At 40.3% G+C, this 18,145-nt stretch overlaps 1 protein-coding gene across 1 annotated transcript; it reads right to left on the bottom strand.

Moving 5' to 3' along the window:
• Positions 1–1,483: 1,483 nt before the first annotated feature.
• On the bottom strand, positions 1,484–13,055 carry LOC122674443 (histone H2A.V). Its single transcript, XM_043872766.1, has 5 exons — positions 12,924–13,055; positions 9,749–9,826; positions 6,909–7,022; positions 2,718–2,847; positions 1,484–1,734 (listed from the first exon to the last, which is right to left on the bottom strand). Exons 1-5 carry the CDS (start codon positions 12,924–12,926, stop codon positions 1,673–1,675), a joined length of 387 nt encoding a protein of 128 aa, XP_043728701.1. The 5' UTR covers positions 12,927–13,055; the 3' UTR covers positions 1,484–1,672.
• Between the last annotated feature and the right edge of the window lie 5,090 nt (positions 13,056–18,145).

Raw genomic sequence — 18,145 nt, 5'->3', positions numbered from 1 at the left:
TAAGATCATTTTGTCTTCTATTGCTACTTTGGCTTCTAAAAACTACAAAACTTCATCCATGGATAATTGTAGATCATCTCAATATAGACACTTCTTCAAAATATGTGCCAAGATTCAGTTAAAATCCACACTTAGAGACAATCCTACAGAACTTTCTTCAAAAATTAAATTTTAAGGAAAAAAGAAGAGAAACCTATAGATTAAAGAGAAACTTAAAAGAGCTATCAGTAAAATGGAAGACATAGTATATGGATCCTGATTCAAACCAACCAACTGTAAAATTAGGAAATAATCAGGAATATTTGAATACTGACTGGATATTTGCTATTAAGTCTTAGCTGTCTTAAAATAATGATATTGTAGTTATAGTCTAAAAAGTACCCCTTCTTTAGCAACACATACTTAAGTATGTAGATATGAAAATTAATCACACCTGGAAACGGGATTCAAACTAATTAACTAACCTGAGGGCTCAGGAGGGATATAGGTAAAACAAAATTGACCACAGGATAACTGCTGAAGTTGCAGGATGAGTACACGGGGGTTCATCGTACTATTCTCTTTATTTTTGAAAATTTCCATTATAAAATAAGTTTTTAAAAATGAGAATTTTGTACTGATACTGTTATATTAGAAAACATTCAAGAAGTTCCATTGTCAATGAAGACTTCCAGGCAGAAAAAATATAATTTCCTGATGGACCATTAACTGGTACATTAACTTAAATCTTACAATAGTTACTTAGAAACTGACAAAAATAATTTTTAAAATATTGTACAAATTACTGAATGTTACTGTACCAATAAAAGATCACTAAAAGCTGGAATTTTAAGCCAAAAGCAGACAACTTTCATAACTTTCACTTCAATTCTAGGTTTAAGGGTGCGGGTTCTGGAGTCAGCCAAATCTAGGTTTGTATCCTAGTTCTGCCTTTTTCTATCTACTAAATAGATGTTTTCTGGCAAGCCATATAACTTCTGTGAGCCTCAGCCTCCATACCTTTAAGACAGGGGTAATAAAATTTCATCAGTAAAGCACTTAGTGCAGAACCTGCCACAAAGTAAGTGCTCATTAAGTAATTAAAATAATTTCACTCTTGTATTTCATCAGTTCTTAGACATGTTTTTATATTCTAAGATCTCTGAAATTTGGATGCAACTTATAATTGATGACATATCATGGTTTAATTAGCAGTTTTCTTTCTTTAGTGGTATGTAAAATAATTGTTATATACTACAAATAGGTAGCATCTAAGATCCAATATAATATGGTATCAACCATGATAGAAGTTGATTCCCAATTTATTTTTCTGAATATATAACCAATTTAAAATTTTAAAAATTTCAAAGGACGAGCAAAATATGTCCAACACAGCACAAACAGAACAGTTTTGAGACAAGTTATTTTTTTTAAAAAATGGTTTTTATCAATTCCATTTTTGTATAAAACACATGGGAGAAACCTAGCCAATCAACACAACTGCTGCCACATGAAAAGGTACTTTTATCAAACTTCGAGTCTAAGAACGTACAAATGTTTCTTTTACCATGTCTACAGTAATTGTCTATGGTTTTCCATTTAACTGTTTTAAAAATTCCACATAACCCCATTATTTCTTCTGTCCCGTTACAGTACAATGACAGGGAGGAAGAGGGTTGGTTAAAACAACTCTCTAAGCAGTTTTCTGCTGTCCCTTCTTTCCAATCAGAGACTTGTGGATGTGAGGGATCACTCCTGGAATGAAATGAAATGAAATTGTATTAGCCGAAAAACTTGATCAGTTCAGGTCCTCAATCCCAAAGAGCAATTCACAAAGAATGAAGGTGTTTTTTTTAAACTGAAGGGTAACTGCTGTACAGCAGCGTGAATCAGCTCTAAGTATACATACACCCCCTCCCTCTGGAGTCTCCCTCCCACTCCGCTAGGTCATCACAGTGCACGGAGCTCAGCTCCCTGTGCTACAGAGCAGTTTCCCACTAGTTATCTATTTTACACGTGGTAGTGTGTATACGTCAATGTTACTTTCTCAGTTCCTCCCATGCTCTCCTTCCCCTCACTGTGGTCACAAATCTATTCTCTATGTCTGAATCTATTCCTGCCCTGCAAATAGGCTCATCAGTAACATTTTTCTAGATTCCATACATATGTGTTAATATATGGTATTTGTTTTTCTCTTAGAATGAAGTTTACTTAAAATATCTATACCAAGGGATCTCCATCTTGGGGTTTGGGAACCCCCTCTAAAGCTGTACATAAAATGGTGTGATTTTATGTTTTTTTTTTTGAGAAGAGTAACCATAGCTTTCAAGAGGTTCTCCAAATATAATTCAAAAAGGATGAAGAACCACCAACTTATATCTCACCTTCACTGATTCTGACTCATTCAGTTACCCTCAGTCTGACTTTCAAGAGCATCACATTATGCAATTTCTCAAGATGATTTTTTTTCAAACAGTTTAAAGGATACACGAAATATTTTAAACACTTGGTTTCAAATCTCATCTATGAAATTTAGCTGAAGAACTTCCTTTTAAAAACAGCATTGTATGTGGAGAAGAAATATTTATTCAGATCCTAATGAGAAGCCTAAAATAGTAACAGACTTAACACTTTCAGAATTTAACTTTCTATGTTCTCAGTACTGGATCACTGATCTGAATTATGTATTAGTCATAAAGGCCAATAACAGTCTACGTTGAAGAGTAAATAATACATACCACCCCCAGCTATGGTAGCTTTGATAAGAGAATCCAACTCTTCATCACCACGGATTGCAAGCTGCAAGTGGCGTGGAGTGATCCGCTTAACTTTGAGATCCTTGGATGCATTACCTGCCAGCTCCAGCACCTACAAAGCATCCATGAGATAGCATATCAAACAAGGGTGAAGTGTTTAAGGATTCTGTTTAGACTTGCAATTATAGCTAAAAGATCACTATAGCATCTACACATAAAACACAAAAGATACATAAATAAACAAAGAATAATTTGTTTCCAAATTTCTACAGTAAGGTTACAGAACTCTTAGTACTTCATTTGGTCCTTTTATATTAATTCTCTGCAAAATAACTAGAAACGAGCAAAAATCAACTTCTATAGCAAGAAATAAGTGTTGTTATCTCTTACCAAGATTCTAATTGTGAATACCTAGAAAACGAATATATTTTAATATACCTGTGGAGTCTAATTTTTTATAGCCCTTAACAGCTGGAATTTATTGCTTACGACTTGTAGAAAAGTTTAAAAGTATAAAGATAATTCCTGATTCAGAATTTCTAACACCGCTGGGCTTTATAATATGTAGGCAGTATGCCAGAAGCCCTTTATTCTATAATGGGAATTTTCAGCAAAAGTAATTTCAAAGTCCCAGCTGGCCAAAAAACTGCATTTCTCTTTTCACCTCCATAGACTGTGCTGGCACTATAAAACTTTTGATGGAAACAATACAAAACTAACTCCACAGAGGCTCCTGATTTAAGTAGAGTGGTAGAAAGCCTTGGTATACATCTGGTGGAATCAGTATGCTTTAAAAACCACCAGTACTCTCTACTCCTCTGCAACTCTGAGTGGACTGAGGTGAGGTCAGGCACCACCATCTTTTGAAAGCTTTTCCAAGTGATCCTAGGTGTGAAGTGAACATTGAAAAGTTAATTACCTCCAAACTTAGATTTCAGTATTTCCTTTACTTCTATTAAGGACTAAAACCCCAAACTTAGATATCTGAAAGATACGTGTTGCTTACCTATGTATGTATGTATGTGTGTGTGTTTGTGATTGTGTATATTTATTATTTAATCTTAACCTAAAAAGTCGTAATCAAAGTTCCTAAGAATAAAGAAAATGGGAGTTCAGACGGGACTTGAACATTCTGGAGAAGAAGCCTGTATCTTCACATGAGTGAACAAAATGCATACCTTTCTGAAAAGCCTGCAGCTAAATAAATATTAATAAAAACTGATATAAAAGTGATAGAGGAGAAAGACTCCTAACTAGTACCAACAAAAATATTACCAACACAAAAATTCCTCCTTGTGACATAGTAAAGTTGAAACTATCAATGTTAAAGTAATGTTAAATCTCCAGTGGGAAAACAAATGATTTGGTAAAGTTAATGAAATGACAGCAGTGATAATTAACACACAGGTTAAACCTAAATCTTTCAACCTAGCTCCCAAGCACATCTTTCCCAAGTAAGAATCTTCCCCTTGCTTCTATTAGACTGGCTAACTCTATCATTTGACTTGCTTGCTACTAAAATTACTCTCCTGATTTGGAATGCAGTTGAAGGAGGCTCATGATGTCCCTTTTGTTTTCCTTAGGAGGATTACTATGGAGGAAGTGATGGTCCATGAATTAACAACTTTTGCCCAAATAACTTATCTAATTTCCTGAAAAGTCAAACTGAGGTAAGATACAGCATTTTATGTGTACAACCACACAGAGCACCAGGACTGATTAGGTCTTTTACCAAATTTCATGTCATCATATCATCATAATAGAGTTGTGATGGACTTCCTTGGCAGTGCTGAAGAATCCACTTGCCAATGCAAGGGACATGTGTTTCTGATACCTGGTCTGGCAAGATTCCATATGCCATGAAACAACCAAGGCCACGTGCCCTAACTACTGAAGGCTGTGCACCCTAGAGCCCATGCTCCACAACAAAAGCAGCCAATGCAATGAGAAGCCTAGGTACTGCAATGAAGATCCAGTGCAGCCAAATTAGTAACTAATATAGTTATAACATAAAAAAAATGTATGATGACACTGGTAAAACTTTACTCCACTTCAAATTTTTATTAACTAAGAGTTATCCTGTAACTTCACAAATACTTCTTTTTTTTTTGGCCATGATGTGCAGCATTTGGGAATCTTTCCTGACCTGGGATCAAACCTCCCTGCAGGGGGCTGCAGTCTTAACCACTTGGACAGACCATCAGTGAAGTCCACAAATATCACCTACTGCTTATATACATAGTCCAGAATTTGTTTACTTAGCAGTATGGTATTTAAATTATTTTACACCTGTTTGTCAAGTCACTTAAAAATATGGATTACTGACCCTCAGTTCAGGCTTCCCTGGTAGCTCAGCTGGTACAGTTCAGTCACTCAGTCATGTCCAAATCTTTGCGACTCCATGGACTGCTGCACGCCAGGATTCCCTGTCCATCACCAACTCCTGGAGCTTGCTCAAACTCATGTCCATTGAGTCTGTGATACCATCAAACCATCTCATTCTCTGTCATCCCCTTCTCCTCCCGCCTTCAATCTTTCCCAGCAACAGGGTCTTTTCCAATGAGTCAGTTCTTCACATCAGGTGGCCAAACTACTGGAGTTGCAGCATCAGTCCTTCCAATGAATATTCAGGATCAATTTCCTTTAGGATTGACTGGCTTGCTCCTTGCAGTCCAAGGAACTCTCAAGAGTCTTCTACAACACCACAGTTCAAAAGCATCAGTTTGTCGGTGCTCAGCTTTCTTCAAGGTCCAACTCTCACATACATACATGACTACAGGAAAACCACAGCTTTGACTAGGTGAACCTTTGTTGGCAAAGTAATGTCTCTGCTTTTTAATATGCTGTCTAGGTTAGTCATAGCTTTTCTTCCAAGGAATAAGCATCTTAATTTCATGGCTGCAGTCACCATCTGCAGTAATTTTGGAGCCCCCAGAAAATAAAGTCTCTGTTTCCATTGTTTCTCCAACTATTTACAATGCAGTGAGGGGACCAGATATCATGATTTTAGTTTGAATGTTGAGTTTTAAGCCAGCTTTTCACTCTCCTCTTTCACTTTCATCAGGAGGCTCTTTAGTTCTTCTCTTTCTGCCATAAGGGTGGTGTCATCTGCATATCTGAGGTTATTGATATTTCTCCCGGCAATCTTGACTCCAGCTTGTGCTTCTTCCAGTCAGGCATTTCACATGATGTACTCTGCATATAAGTTAAATAAGCAGGGTGACAATAAACAGCCTTGAGGTACTCCTTTCCCAATTTGGAACCAGTCCGTTGTTCCATGTACGTTCTAACTGTGGCTTCTTGACCTGAATACAGATTTCTCAGGAGGCAGGTCAGGTGGTCTGGTATTCCCATCTCTTGAAGAATTTCCCACAGTTTGCTGTGATCCACACAAAGACTTAGCATAGTCAATGAAACAGAGGAAGCTGTTTTTCTGGAACTCTCTTGCTTTTTCTATGATCCAGCAGATGTTGGCAATTTGATCTCTGGTTCCTCTGCCTTTTCTAAATCCAGCTTGAACATCTGGAAGTTCACGGTTCACGTATATGTTGAAGCCTGGCTTGGAGAATTTTGAGCATCCTTTGCTAGCATGTGAGATGAGTGCAATTGTGCGGTAGTTTGAGCATTCTTTGGCATTGCCTTTCTTTGGGGCTGGAATGAAAACTGACATTTTCCAGTCCTGTGGCCACTGCTGAATTTTCCAAATTTGCTGGCATATTGAGTGAAGCACTTTCACAGCATCCTCTTTTAGGATTTGAAATAGCTCAGCTGGAATTCCATCACCTCCACTAGCTTTGTTCATAGTAATGCTTCCTAAGGCCCACTTGACTTCAGGATGTCTGGCTCTAGGTGAATGATCACACCACTGTGGTTATCTGGGTCATTAAGATCTTTTTTATATAGTTCTTCTGTGCATTCTTGACACCTCTTTTTAATATCTTTTGCTTCTGTTAGGTCCATACTGTTTCTGTCCTTTATTGTCCTAACTTTAAAAGTGAGCACATCAAAGTTGTTTGACACTAGTATTGGCTGATAAGATCCATCTAAAAACCGCTATTAAAAGAAACTAACGAGAGTGAGTCTTTTTGTTTCAAACCCATATTCCATGGGTTTCAGCCGTTTATGTCTAGGACAACTCTGGGATTCCAACACATAATTATTTTCACCACTAACCTCAGCGGTGAGGTACTCCAGAATCGCAGCACTATACACTGCAGCAGTGGCACCGACCCTTCCGTGGCTCGTGGTACGAGTCTTCAAATGTCTATGGATGCGGCCCACAGGAAACTGAAAGAGAGCATCCAAACAGGAAACACTAAAGTTTTAACATCACATTACTGAACATAATGAACAGCTGAATGACAAGTAAATCAAGATAAAAAATTTGGTTACACTTACTAGAAGCCAAAATTATTTGCCAATTAACACTTCTTTGGGTTTTTAAGTTAGTATGTCCTAGTACTTAGCCCCAAATGGTCATGCCTAATTTTACACCCCCTGAAGACAGAATTTAAAAACAAACAAAACTACTCAGGGTTTTGCAAATTAATTCCTGCATAATATGGAGTCATTATACAATAAAGAGAAACTATGCAGTATAGGTCACCAACTGCACATTCCACAGGGCCTAATAACCGTATTCCTATTTATTTAATTCCTTCACATAACAGGCTCATGTGACTATGAACCTCTACCACCTTTAGGCCCCAACTTCATTCTTCCTTCCTCAATATCAAGAGGTAACGTGATAGTTAAGAAAACCAACACTGTGACTTCCTACTTTCTGAGAATAGGTCCTTTCTCATTCTTACAGTACCCCAATCCCACCTGTCTATGCCTCTGACTACACCCACCCCCCAGACTCTAAGGACCTTCCTCATCCTGTTACTGCTCCATCATTCAACAACTCGATCACCTCCTTTTCGCTGGCTCCTTTCCTTCTGCACAGTTCAAAGGTCTCTACACATCTAGTCTACAGCAAGTGCCTCCAGTTACAGTCTAGACATCCCTTTCCAAAGGCAAAATTTAAAAGTAAACTTAAACCTCTTTCTTGTCACCCATTTTCTCCCAATCCAAACTTGGCTTCTGTTAAACACCATTCTTAAAGATCAGCAATAACATTTTAATTACCAAATCTACTAGCCACTTCCAGATTGCATCCTTCAGAAGAAAATGCATGACTTTTCTATTTACATTCCTTCCCTAATTCTAAGGTCCCCAAGACCAGGATCCATGCCTTACTCCTTTTTAGATCCTCAGTGATTGACATGTTTGACACAGAGGACCTCGAAAACCATTCTTCTCAGGCCACAGCGATTACACAGTTCGAACACTAACTCTGACTACTCCTCAGTTTTTATTGTTTTGACTCAGATATGTCAAATATGGTGAGGAGTCCACCAATGTCTTTTTGTTTTCTCAAGCACTACTGAGGAAACTCATCCCTAGCACAAACTACCAATTTTACTTAAATGATTTTATCTTTTTTTCTTAAGTGATTTTAAATTTGTAATTCTTGTGATCACTTCTCTTGGAAAACTAGACTCAAATCTACAACTTTTGGATATTTTCACATGGATGTTTTAGTGGAACTTCGAAATGATTCCACTTAAATTTTTATTTCATAACTTGCTTACTACAAACTCCCCTTAGGGTCTATGTCTTAGAGAAACTTGACCTTCCTCTCAAACCTATACCTCTCCTCTCATTTTTTAGGAGCATACATACGCCTTCTATTCTTTTCCATCCCACTCAAGTTCAACTTGGAGAAGGAAACGGCAACCCACTCCAGTACTCTTGCCTGGAAAATTCCATGGATGGAGTAGCCTGGTAGGCTACAGTCCATGGGGTCGCAAGGAGTCGGACACAACTGAGCGACTTCAGTTTCTTTCTATAGTTCCTTTTGGAGAAGGAAATGGCAACCCACTCTAGTGTTCTTGCCTGGAGAATCCCATGGACAGAGGGGCCTGGTGGGCTACAGTCTATGGGGTTGCAAAGAGTCAGACATGACTAAGCAACTAACACACACACACACACAAGTTCAAGTATGCGTTCCCTTATTCCGAAACCACTGCAATAACCTGTAATCTGTCTTCCATCTCCCACTTCAAGGTAACGATACTTCAAATAAATTCCACTTCTTTTTTTTTTTTGGCTATGCAGCTTGCAGGATCTTAGTTCCTCGACCAGGGATCAAACCAGGGCTCTTTGCAGTGAGAGTACCAATTCCTAACCACTGGACTGCCAGGGAATTCCCTCGAATAAATTCTAATTGATATTTGCATGATGTTCTAAAATAGAGAAAGTACCCATAAAGGGTTAAGTTCTCGCCCCCCCCCCCCTCCTCCCTTTCCTTCAGTACCATTCGAATCATGTCATCTTCGTCCTTAAAAATTTTCCATCACTACCTTATAGTCTGGCCTTCAAACTTTCCTGTTTAAAAAGTATCTCTTACATGTAGGCAATTAATTCTTACTTATCCAGAAAAGTTTGAGTTTATGGATTAAAATTGCAGCAATTCATATATAGAAAATTTGAAACTATCTAGTGTTCTTGAGTATATATAACTCAGTCTACATTTGAAGGTACTGGGGAAAGACTCAGAGGACTAGTGTACAGTCCATTCTTCTATTTCATCCTGAAAGCTGATATACCACTACAAACACCTTCTTCAAAATAAAAACCACAGCAGACTCACTTCAATATGATAGTTTATAAAAGAACTAGGAACATAATTATAATCTAGAAATAACAGATTTTAAGACAGCAAAATCACCGAATTTGCCTAAGATGTTTTCCTAACTTGTTGTTGCTTAGAAGAGAGTACAAATTAAAATGCAGTTGCTGGGTGGGGGGTAAAAAAAATAAATAAATAAAAGGCAGTTGCTTTGTGGTTTATATTCTGACCAATTAATTTCATTATCAAAGGTCAATAGTACATTTTTGTAATTAAAGAAACATTTGAGTCACGAGTTACAACTGTTAAGAAATTAATTTAATAATGAATTGGTTACCTGTAGCCCAGCTCTCTGTGAGCGAGACACTGCCTTGGCCTTGGCCTTTCCACTGTCCTTTCCAGCTTTGCCTCCAGCCTAAGTGAAAAAAGTTCCAGGTGAAGAGTCAAAAATGCTATTTCAAAAATATCTAGGAAACAAAATTTCTTCTAGTTTTATTTTGGGTAGTTAAAAAAAAAATTCTCTTTCAATTTTAAATATACATGTTATATTGCCATTTATTAATTTATATAAAGATGATATAAAAACTTATTTAAAATGAGATTTCTAAAAATGAACATATTTTTCAAATTTCAGACTGAAGAATATTCATCATCAATATAACTCTTATGTTAGAAATAGTTCATAATAAAATCATTTTTTAAAATGTGAGCATCTATCATTTCCATAGACATATTCAGAACTTACCTCTTTTGAGAGGAAAAAAATACCATCTTGAGAAAAAAAAAAAAACCCTCAAAAAATTAAACACAGAATTACCTTATGATCTAGCACTTCTAGGCACGTACTCAATAATTGAGAACAGGGACTCACACAGATATTTTTAATACTATTTGCTAGTTTATTCACAGCAGTATTATAAATAGCAACTGAAAAGCAGAAACCACCTAAACTTCCATCATGGAAAATTGTGGTATATACTGTAAAAATGAAGGAAATTCTGATACATGCTACCGCACGGATAAATCTAAGACATGATGCTAAGTGAAATAAGCCAGTTGCAAAAGGACCAATATATCTGATTCCACTATGAGCTACCTAGTCAAAGTCACAGGAACAGAAAGCATAAGGGTGGCTGCCAAAGGCTGGGAAGAGGATGGAATAGAGACTTGGCAGGCATTTAAAAAATGGCAAAATGGTCACAGTTATGTGCGTTTAAAAAAAAAAAAAAAGGACATTCAAACTTATTCTTAAAGAGTTAAAAAAAAAACACTTTCAAATGATAGAAATGTTTCTGAAATAACCTGAATGTTCACAAACAGGGCACAGTACATAGATGCAATGGAATATTATGCAGCCATTTCAACAAATGAATTATAGACATGTGCTGATATAGAAGAAATCACAATACATATTTGTGTAAAAGGCAAGGTATGTACAAGTGCAGTGAGCTTTTGTTTATGTAAAAATGAGGTACTGCAGAGTGTGTGTATAACATACATTTCTAGAAGGTCACACAACACACCAGAAAAGTTATTTGCTGCTAGGGAGGGAACACTAAGGATCTGACTTGAGAAGGAAACCAACACTCCCTTTTGAACTGCTCTACTTTACTATTTAAATCTATTTCTTGTCTGTTAAAAAAATAAAAAATCAGTTTACAAAACTGGCCAGTTGTTTGAGGGTATTTGTGAAGTAGAAATGGCATATCCCTTTTGTAATGCTTTATTTTTTAGACTAAAAATCAACTATGTATGCCCCATACCCCATGTCTCAGCTGGGTCAATGTTTATCTCTCAAATCTATATTCAAGGGAAAAAAAATAAAAGGCCTTGGCAGTGTTAGGAGCAGGAACAAAGAATGAATAACTAATTAGTATCTTTCTTAAATTTAATAATCTAGCAAGACAGACTGATTTAAGTTTAACAAAGAGAACTGAGAATCTTTAGATTTCTACAAGAATGCCTCACATATTTTTAATAATTTCTGACCATACTGCTATACAAGAAAAAGATACTGCATCATCTTTGGATTTCTGAGGTCAGTTCAAGTAACCATGTGTTTTCACTTATTCTTCAAATCAATCTTTTCAGCTCTATTTGCCCTGATGTAAAACATAAGAAACATCTAAAATAGTGCATGAGGCTAAAACTATAATCATTATTTCTCTATGACTGAATTATGAAATACATAGTTATCAGTAAAAAGTTATTAACTGCAAAACTCCTCGGGTTTCCCAATTTACTTAAGCAATTTTATCCCTACTGTTTCAAATCCATTACGTTTGCTATTTAACGTATTTGTTTTTTAAGGAAGTAGGCAGGAAATCAGTTTTTAAAAATCTCAGTAAATTAAATGACTATTTCCGTGGCTTGGAGAGTCCAGATACATTTCTTATGCTTAAGAAAAACAAAACTTTATGGAATTAAACTTGTGAATATAAAATTGCATAGTAAATGAATATTTTCTTTTCACAACCTCCTCAAAGTCTGTATACACACCCTCCCAACTTCGCACAATCATTTTAATACGTTTGCTGAGAAACAAAATACAAGCACGATACAATTTTTTATTCTAAAAACTGACGTATTAACCTGGGCTAAGCATCTCCGGGTAGAAAATATGCCAATGGAGGCCAATGGAGTATATTTCATTCAGAAAAAGTTGCAAACTGGATGTCAAGCAAGTTGCAAATTTGTTTAACAGACACATGTTCACGTCTCATCACGTTTAAAAATTTCACAACAAGAATGACAACTCCACGCCTCCTGTATTCTTAGCCATGCGAACGTGTATGTATTTTTAGCTGCTGGTAAAGATTCAGCCAATATATGGTAGGTTGCTAGAGATTAAACGAGTGACACCTTTTGAAACCAGCAAGCATCACGAGAATTGTCGGCTCGAGCAAATCAGTTTACAGGGCAGATGTAATCTATGCCAGAGTCTGCCTGTGAAAGCGCTTCCGTTAACTGCACAACTACAAGTTACAGAGCCCGGGTGCTACCATCCACAAGGTCGACTCCAGATCTAAGACGCGAGAACGTCACAATAACCACAATTTCTGTTTGTGGTTCAGCCCCGGGCAGGGCTGTCTCCGGAGGGCGCTCGGGAGGACGCCACTCGTCGCCTCGGCTTTGCTGCTTCACTCCTGCGCGGGGCACGACCCCCCTCCAACGCCTTTCCCTCTCAACTTCACAAGGAGCCCAGTTCCCTCCATTCGCGTTTCTAAAAAGCCGCACTTTTCTCACCGACGCACAATTTAGGACTCAAAGTCAGTCGCAGTAGCAGTGGAGGTGCTGTGGAGCCGCGAGGGTTCTCCTGCTCAGGGACACCCGGCCTCAGCCCGCGCACCTCGATTCGCGCCGGCGCCCCGGCGAGCGAGGCCGGGACCGCTGGCAGCCTGGCCGCCTGACGCCCGCCCCACCGATGTCGTCGCCGCCTGACGCCCGCCGCCTCAACAGGTACCGGCGCCACTCGACCATCGCCGCCCTCCCGGCCGCCCCGCAGCCCTCACCATGGTCTCGGCCGCTCGTGCCCTCGGTCCCGCCGAGCCGCCGCCGCAGCTAGTGCAGCACCGACCGCCGTTGCCGCCGCGGCCGCCAGAGCCCGGACAATAACCGGGGCCCGCCTCGCGCTGCCCCGGCCAATGCCCGCTCGCCTTGCTCGTTTGAACCCCCGCTGCTGCCCAATCGCGCGCTTCCTTCTAACAAGGCCCCACCCCCTCAGCCCCTCCTCCCTAACGGCTGTTTGTTTTTGCACACGGCACGCGGAGGCGGAGCCTCCTACTCCAACACAGACGCGCCTGTGCGCGACTGGGGGCGGAGCCAAACGCCGTTCTCCGCCTGTCTACAAGGCCCAACCTGACGAACGGAGGAGCTGACCAATGAGAGCTGCAGGCTGGCGGAAATCAGCCGATGAGAACATCGCCCGCGAGCAAGGGAGGCGGACCTTTGGGAAAGACAGCGCGATTGGCCAATGGGTGGACAGATTGGTGGCTGCGCTGGCTTTCCCGCTCTTTCTCAGCGTCGACTCTAGGGTTTCTGAGACCTGTTTGGGAAGGAAACGATCGTGTTCGTTGCTTCTCCTCGTGGTTTTTTTCACAGATTCCGAGGATTTCTCTGTGCCAGCGGGGACTCGCTCCGTGGTGGGCACTGTTTCCAGGCCTGGCAGCCCTTCTCCGCAGCGCCTTCCCGCTGGCCTTAGGTTAGCCGCTCATTGCAAAGGGAGTGAAATTCGGAAATGTGGTTGGAGTCCCCGCGCCCGCTGCGAAGCTGAGGGACCGGCGCGAAGCAGGGCTTTCTCACTTGTCAGCCTACGGCTGCTCCCCACCCCCCGCAACCCCGGCAGCCCCTAGGCGGTGTGCTGGCCCGATCGTCCCCTGGACTGCATCGCCCCTGGTCGCCGGGGCCCAGGCCCAGGCTCCGGGCCAATTCTTACCCGCTGCAGTTAGGAACCTTTGCTTCTTTTCACAGTTGTCTGCATTGACCGCGCCGGGCAGTGTTCCGGGTGTGTGGAGCCGATGGTCCCCGCGGAGATTTAGTTCTGGCGGGATTTACCCAGGTGGGAATTTAAGAAGTATACCAGATGGGCAGATCCTATCCCAAAGTGAGAATTCTCTTCTGACATGGAGAAGTAACATGGGGGGTGGGGGGACCCATCAGTCTCTAAGGAAATGTAACTTGAGTTCCAGGAGAGGAAAAGGGTGAGCTTCTACATAAGACTTTGGAAAAATATGAGTGCAGGTGTTTGGAAACATATGAGTGAAGGTGTAGATGAATGTGAGAAAGGAGGTGCCTGAAGACGGGGAGGAAAAGGTGCACTGAGTTGCACCTTTTCTTGCACTGAAAAGGTGCAAGAGTTGGGAGTCAATCCAGTAAGCAATAACCATTTTTAGTTAATTGCTGCTCCTGCTTTCGTGTTTTTGGCCTCAGTGGATGGCATTACACGTCTGCCAAGGCATCCACCTGTGACTTCACCTTCAACCAGTCACCTAGTGGTTTGTTGGTACTGTTTGAAGGCACTGTGCTAGGTCCTGGGGATTCAAGAGTTAGCAAAATAGACTTTTAACAGTCCTTGATAGCAGGGGTGAGATGTTAAAGAAGTAAACAGACAAATGTGTGAATTATAATAAATACAAGTGCATAGTAGGAAAAGAACAAGGTGTTTTGAGAGGTGAAGTGAAGGAAATATAATTTACAATGTTCAGTCGCTAAGTCGTGTCTAACTTTGTGACTCCATGAACTGCAGCATGCCAGGCTTTCCTGTCCCTCACTATCTTCCTGAGCTTGGTTAAACTCATGTCCATTTAGTCAATGATGCCATTCAGCCATCTCATCCTCTGTCGTCCACTTATCTTCATAAGGTATAATTTAGCAGTGTTCTGTGAAGAAGAAAGCAAATATAAAGGTTCTTGGGGGGGGGAAGGGGGGAGGAAAGAAAAAAAAAAAGGTTCTTGAGGGGAGAAAGAATTGTCACAATGAAGGGACTTTAAAAGCAAACTGGTGTGGCTGTTGCAATTCTGTCCAGATGCCTCTACTTCCTGAATATCAAATCTGGCATTTCCCGTCCCCGCCCGCCCCGTGTATTAACACTGATTTAGTTTAGCATTTGTCATTTTTCACCTTAATAGTGCAAAAACCTCTTAACAAATGTCCTATCCTTTTCTTCCTTCACTTCTTTCTAAAATACAATTCTTGCTATATTTTTCTTTAACCTCATTGACTTTAGAACAAAATCCAGATCCTTAGCATGGTGTAAAAACCCTACATTTTCTGGCTTCTGCTCATCTCAGGTTTTGTTTCTTCTCCTTAGCACCCCTGAAACTCAATCTTGCCTTTGCTCATGCCTTTGCTTGGAACATTCCTCCATCTTAGCTTCTTTTTGGCTAACTTTTACCATCCTTCAAGGGCCAACCCAAATATCACTTTCTTCAGTATGCCTTCCTTGACAGCCCTGATTTGGATGCCTTGTATCACCTAGTGTATTCTGCTATCATCAGTCCTTGTCATGCTCAATTGTGTTGATCTCCCTTTGTTGTCACTCTGCTTGGTACAGTACTTAGTACCCTGAAAATGTCACTTGGCAAATGAAAAGAAACAATACTAACTCAGTTTTAGATAGGCAGTGTGGTCTGTGGAAAGATTTGAGTTTGAGTTTCCTTACTTACTAGTTGTGTGATCTGGGTGAGGGATTTAATATTATCTATTTTGTCATTTATAAAACTGAGAATAGCAAAACCTATTTTACAGGTTGTGAATGAATACTAATTCAATGATATATAAAAATGGACCTTCAGTTAAGTTAAGTTCAGTCTCTCAGTCGTATCCGACTCTTTGTGACCCCATGAATCATAGCACGCCAGGCCTCCCTGTCCATCACCAACTCCCGGAGTTTACTCAAACTCATGTCCACTGAGTCGGTGGTGCCATCCAGACATCTCTTCCTCTGTCATCCCCTTCTCCTCCTGCCCCCAATCCCTCCCAGCATCAGGGTCTTTTCCAATGAGTCAACTCTTCACATGAGGTGGCCAAAGTATTGGAGTTTCAGCTTCAGCATCAGTCCTTCCAATGAACACCCAGGACTGATCTCCTTTAGGTTGGACTGGTTGGATCTCCTTGCAGTCCAAGGGACTCTCAAGAGACTTCTCCAACACCACAGTTCAAAAGCATCAATTCTTCGGTGTTCAGCTTTCTTCATAGTCCAACTCTCACATCCATACATGACCAATGGAAAAACCATAGCCTTGACTAGACAGACATTTGTTGGCAAAGTAATGTCTCTACTTTTTAATATGCTATCTAGTTTGGTCATAACTTTCCTTCCAAGGTGTAAGCGTCTTTTAATTTCATGGCTGCAGTCACCATCTGCAGTGATTTTGGAGCCCCAAAAAATAAAGTCTGACACTTTCCACTGTTTCCCCATCTATTTGCCATGAAGTCATAGGACCAGATGCCATGATCTTAGTTTTCTGCATGTTGAACTTTAAGCCAACTTTTTCACTCTCCTCTTTCACTTTCATTAACAGGCTTTTTAGTTCCTCTTCACTTTCTGCCATAAGGGTGGTGTCATCTGCATATCTGAGATTATTGATATTTCTCCCAGCAATCTTGACTCCAGCTTGTGCTTCTTCCAGCCCAGTGTTTCTCATGATGTACTCTGCATAGAAGTTAAATAAGCAGGGTGACAATATACAGCCTTGACGTATTCCTTTTCCTATTTGGAACCAGTCTGTTGTTCCATGCCCAGTTCTAACTGTTTCTTCCTGACCTGCATATAGGTTTCTTAAGAGGCAGGTCAGGTGGTCTGGTATTCCCATCTCTTTCAGAATTTTCCACAGTTTATTGTGATCCACACAGTCAAAGGCTTTGGCATAGTCAATAAAGCAGAAGTAGATGTTTTTCTGGAACTCTCTTGCTTTTTCTATGATCCATCTGATGTTGGCAATTTGATCTCTGGTTCCTCTGCCTTTTCTAAAACCAGCTTGAACATCTGGAAGTTCATGGTTCACGTATTGCCAAAGCCTGGACTGGAAAATTTTGAGCATTATTTTACTAACGTGTGAGATGAGTGCAATTGTGCAGTAGTTTGAGCATTCTTTGGCATTGCCTTTCTTTGGGATTGGAATGAAAACTGACCTTTTCCAGTCCTGTGGCCACTGCTGAGTTTTCCAAATTTGCTGGCATATTGAGTGCAGCAAATAGCCAGTAAATATTAATTTCTTTCCTTAATAGGAAGTTCATTTTCTCACTTGCCATTCTGCATTTCATTGATTCAGATTTTGATGAAAGTGGAATCAGGTTGAAAGAAACTGGTTCTCATCACGGACAACAGTAATCTCTTTAGTGATTTATACATCCTGTATAGACATTAAAGAAAGATATTGAAGCCTACAGACTTAAGGAAAATGGATGCAAGTTTTCTGACATCTGTAAACAGACACAAACTGCCTTTTTTAACTCTTTATGAAGCAAGTGTGTTAGTGAATAAAATCTAGTTTACAGTGAACTGGGGTTGCAAAGAAGGCAGTATTGACTCATAAGGAGCACATCTAATCAGAGAATCTTAAGTATTAGCATCTATAAACTATAAACTACCAAACATTAACAAATTATTCACTTTTGCTAGATTTAACCCAGTAAGACACAGTGTGCTATTGTTGTTTAGTTGCTAAGTTGTGTCCAACTCTGCGACCCATGGACTGTAGCCCACCAGGCTCCTCTGTCCATGGGATTTCCCAGGCAAGAATACTGGAGTGGGTTGCCATTTCCTCTTCCAGGAGAGCTTCCTGACCCAGGGATCAAACCCCCATCTCCTGCTTGGCACTGAGCCACCTGGAAAGCCCCAGTATTGGTTCTCAAAATGTGATCCCTAGACAGCAGCATCAGTACCACCTAGAACTTGTGAGAAATGTAGATTCTGACCTCCAGCCTACACCTACTGAATCAGAAACTGTGGTGGGGCCCATCAAGCCCTTCAGGGGAATCTGGTGCACATTAAAATGTGAGAACCACTGGTATAGTATAAGCTATGGTCTGTAGTTCAGTGTTGACTGATTATTGCCCAGTAGTCTCCTCCGAGGAATTGTACTTGGTCAAGAGGAGCTGCATCACCCAAGTTTAACCCCTTTTCAGCAGGCAGCCTCCTTCCAAGGACTGGTGGAAGTGAGATAGCTGCCCAGCTGCTTTGCCTTAATTTGGGACAACTCTGAAGGGTCATTCCAGGTCCAGAATTTTCTGT

This window comes from Cervus elaphus, chromosome 18 (assembly GCF_910594005.1).
Source record: "Cervus elaphus chromosome 18, mCerEla1.1, whole genome shotgun sequence".
NCBI classification, from domain to species: Eukaryota; Metazoa; Chordata; class Mammalia; order Artiodactyla; family Cervidae; genus Cervus; species Cervus elaphus.
This window is presented reverse-complemented; position numbering and strand designations above follow the sequence as displayed.

Coding starts and splice junctions, on each gene's coding strand:
- LOC122674443 (XM_043872766.1), bottom strand. Junction 7,023..9,748: donor CACAGAGAGCTGGGCTACAG/GTAACCAATTCA, acceptor GCTCTCTTTCAG/TTTCCTGTGGGCCGCATCCA. Junction 1,735..2,717: donor AGCTACCATAGCTGGGGGTG/GTATGTATTATT, acceptor ATTTCATTCCAG/GAGTGATCCCTCACATCCAC.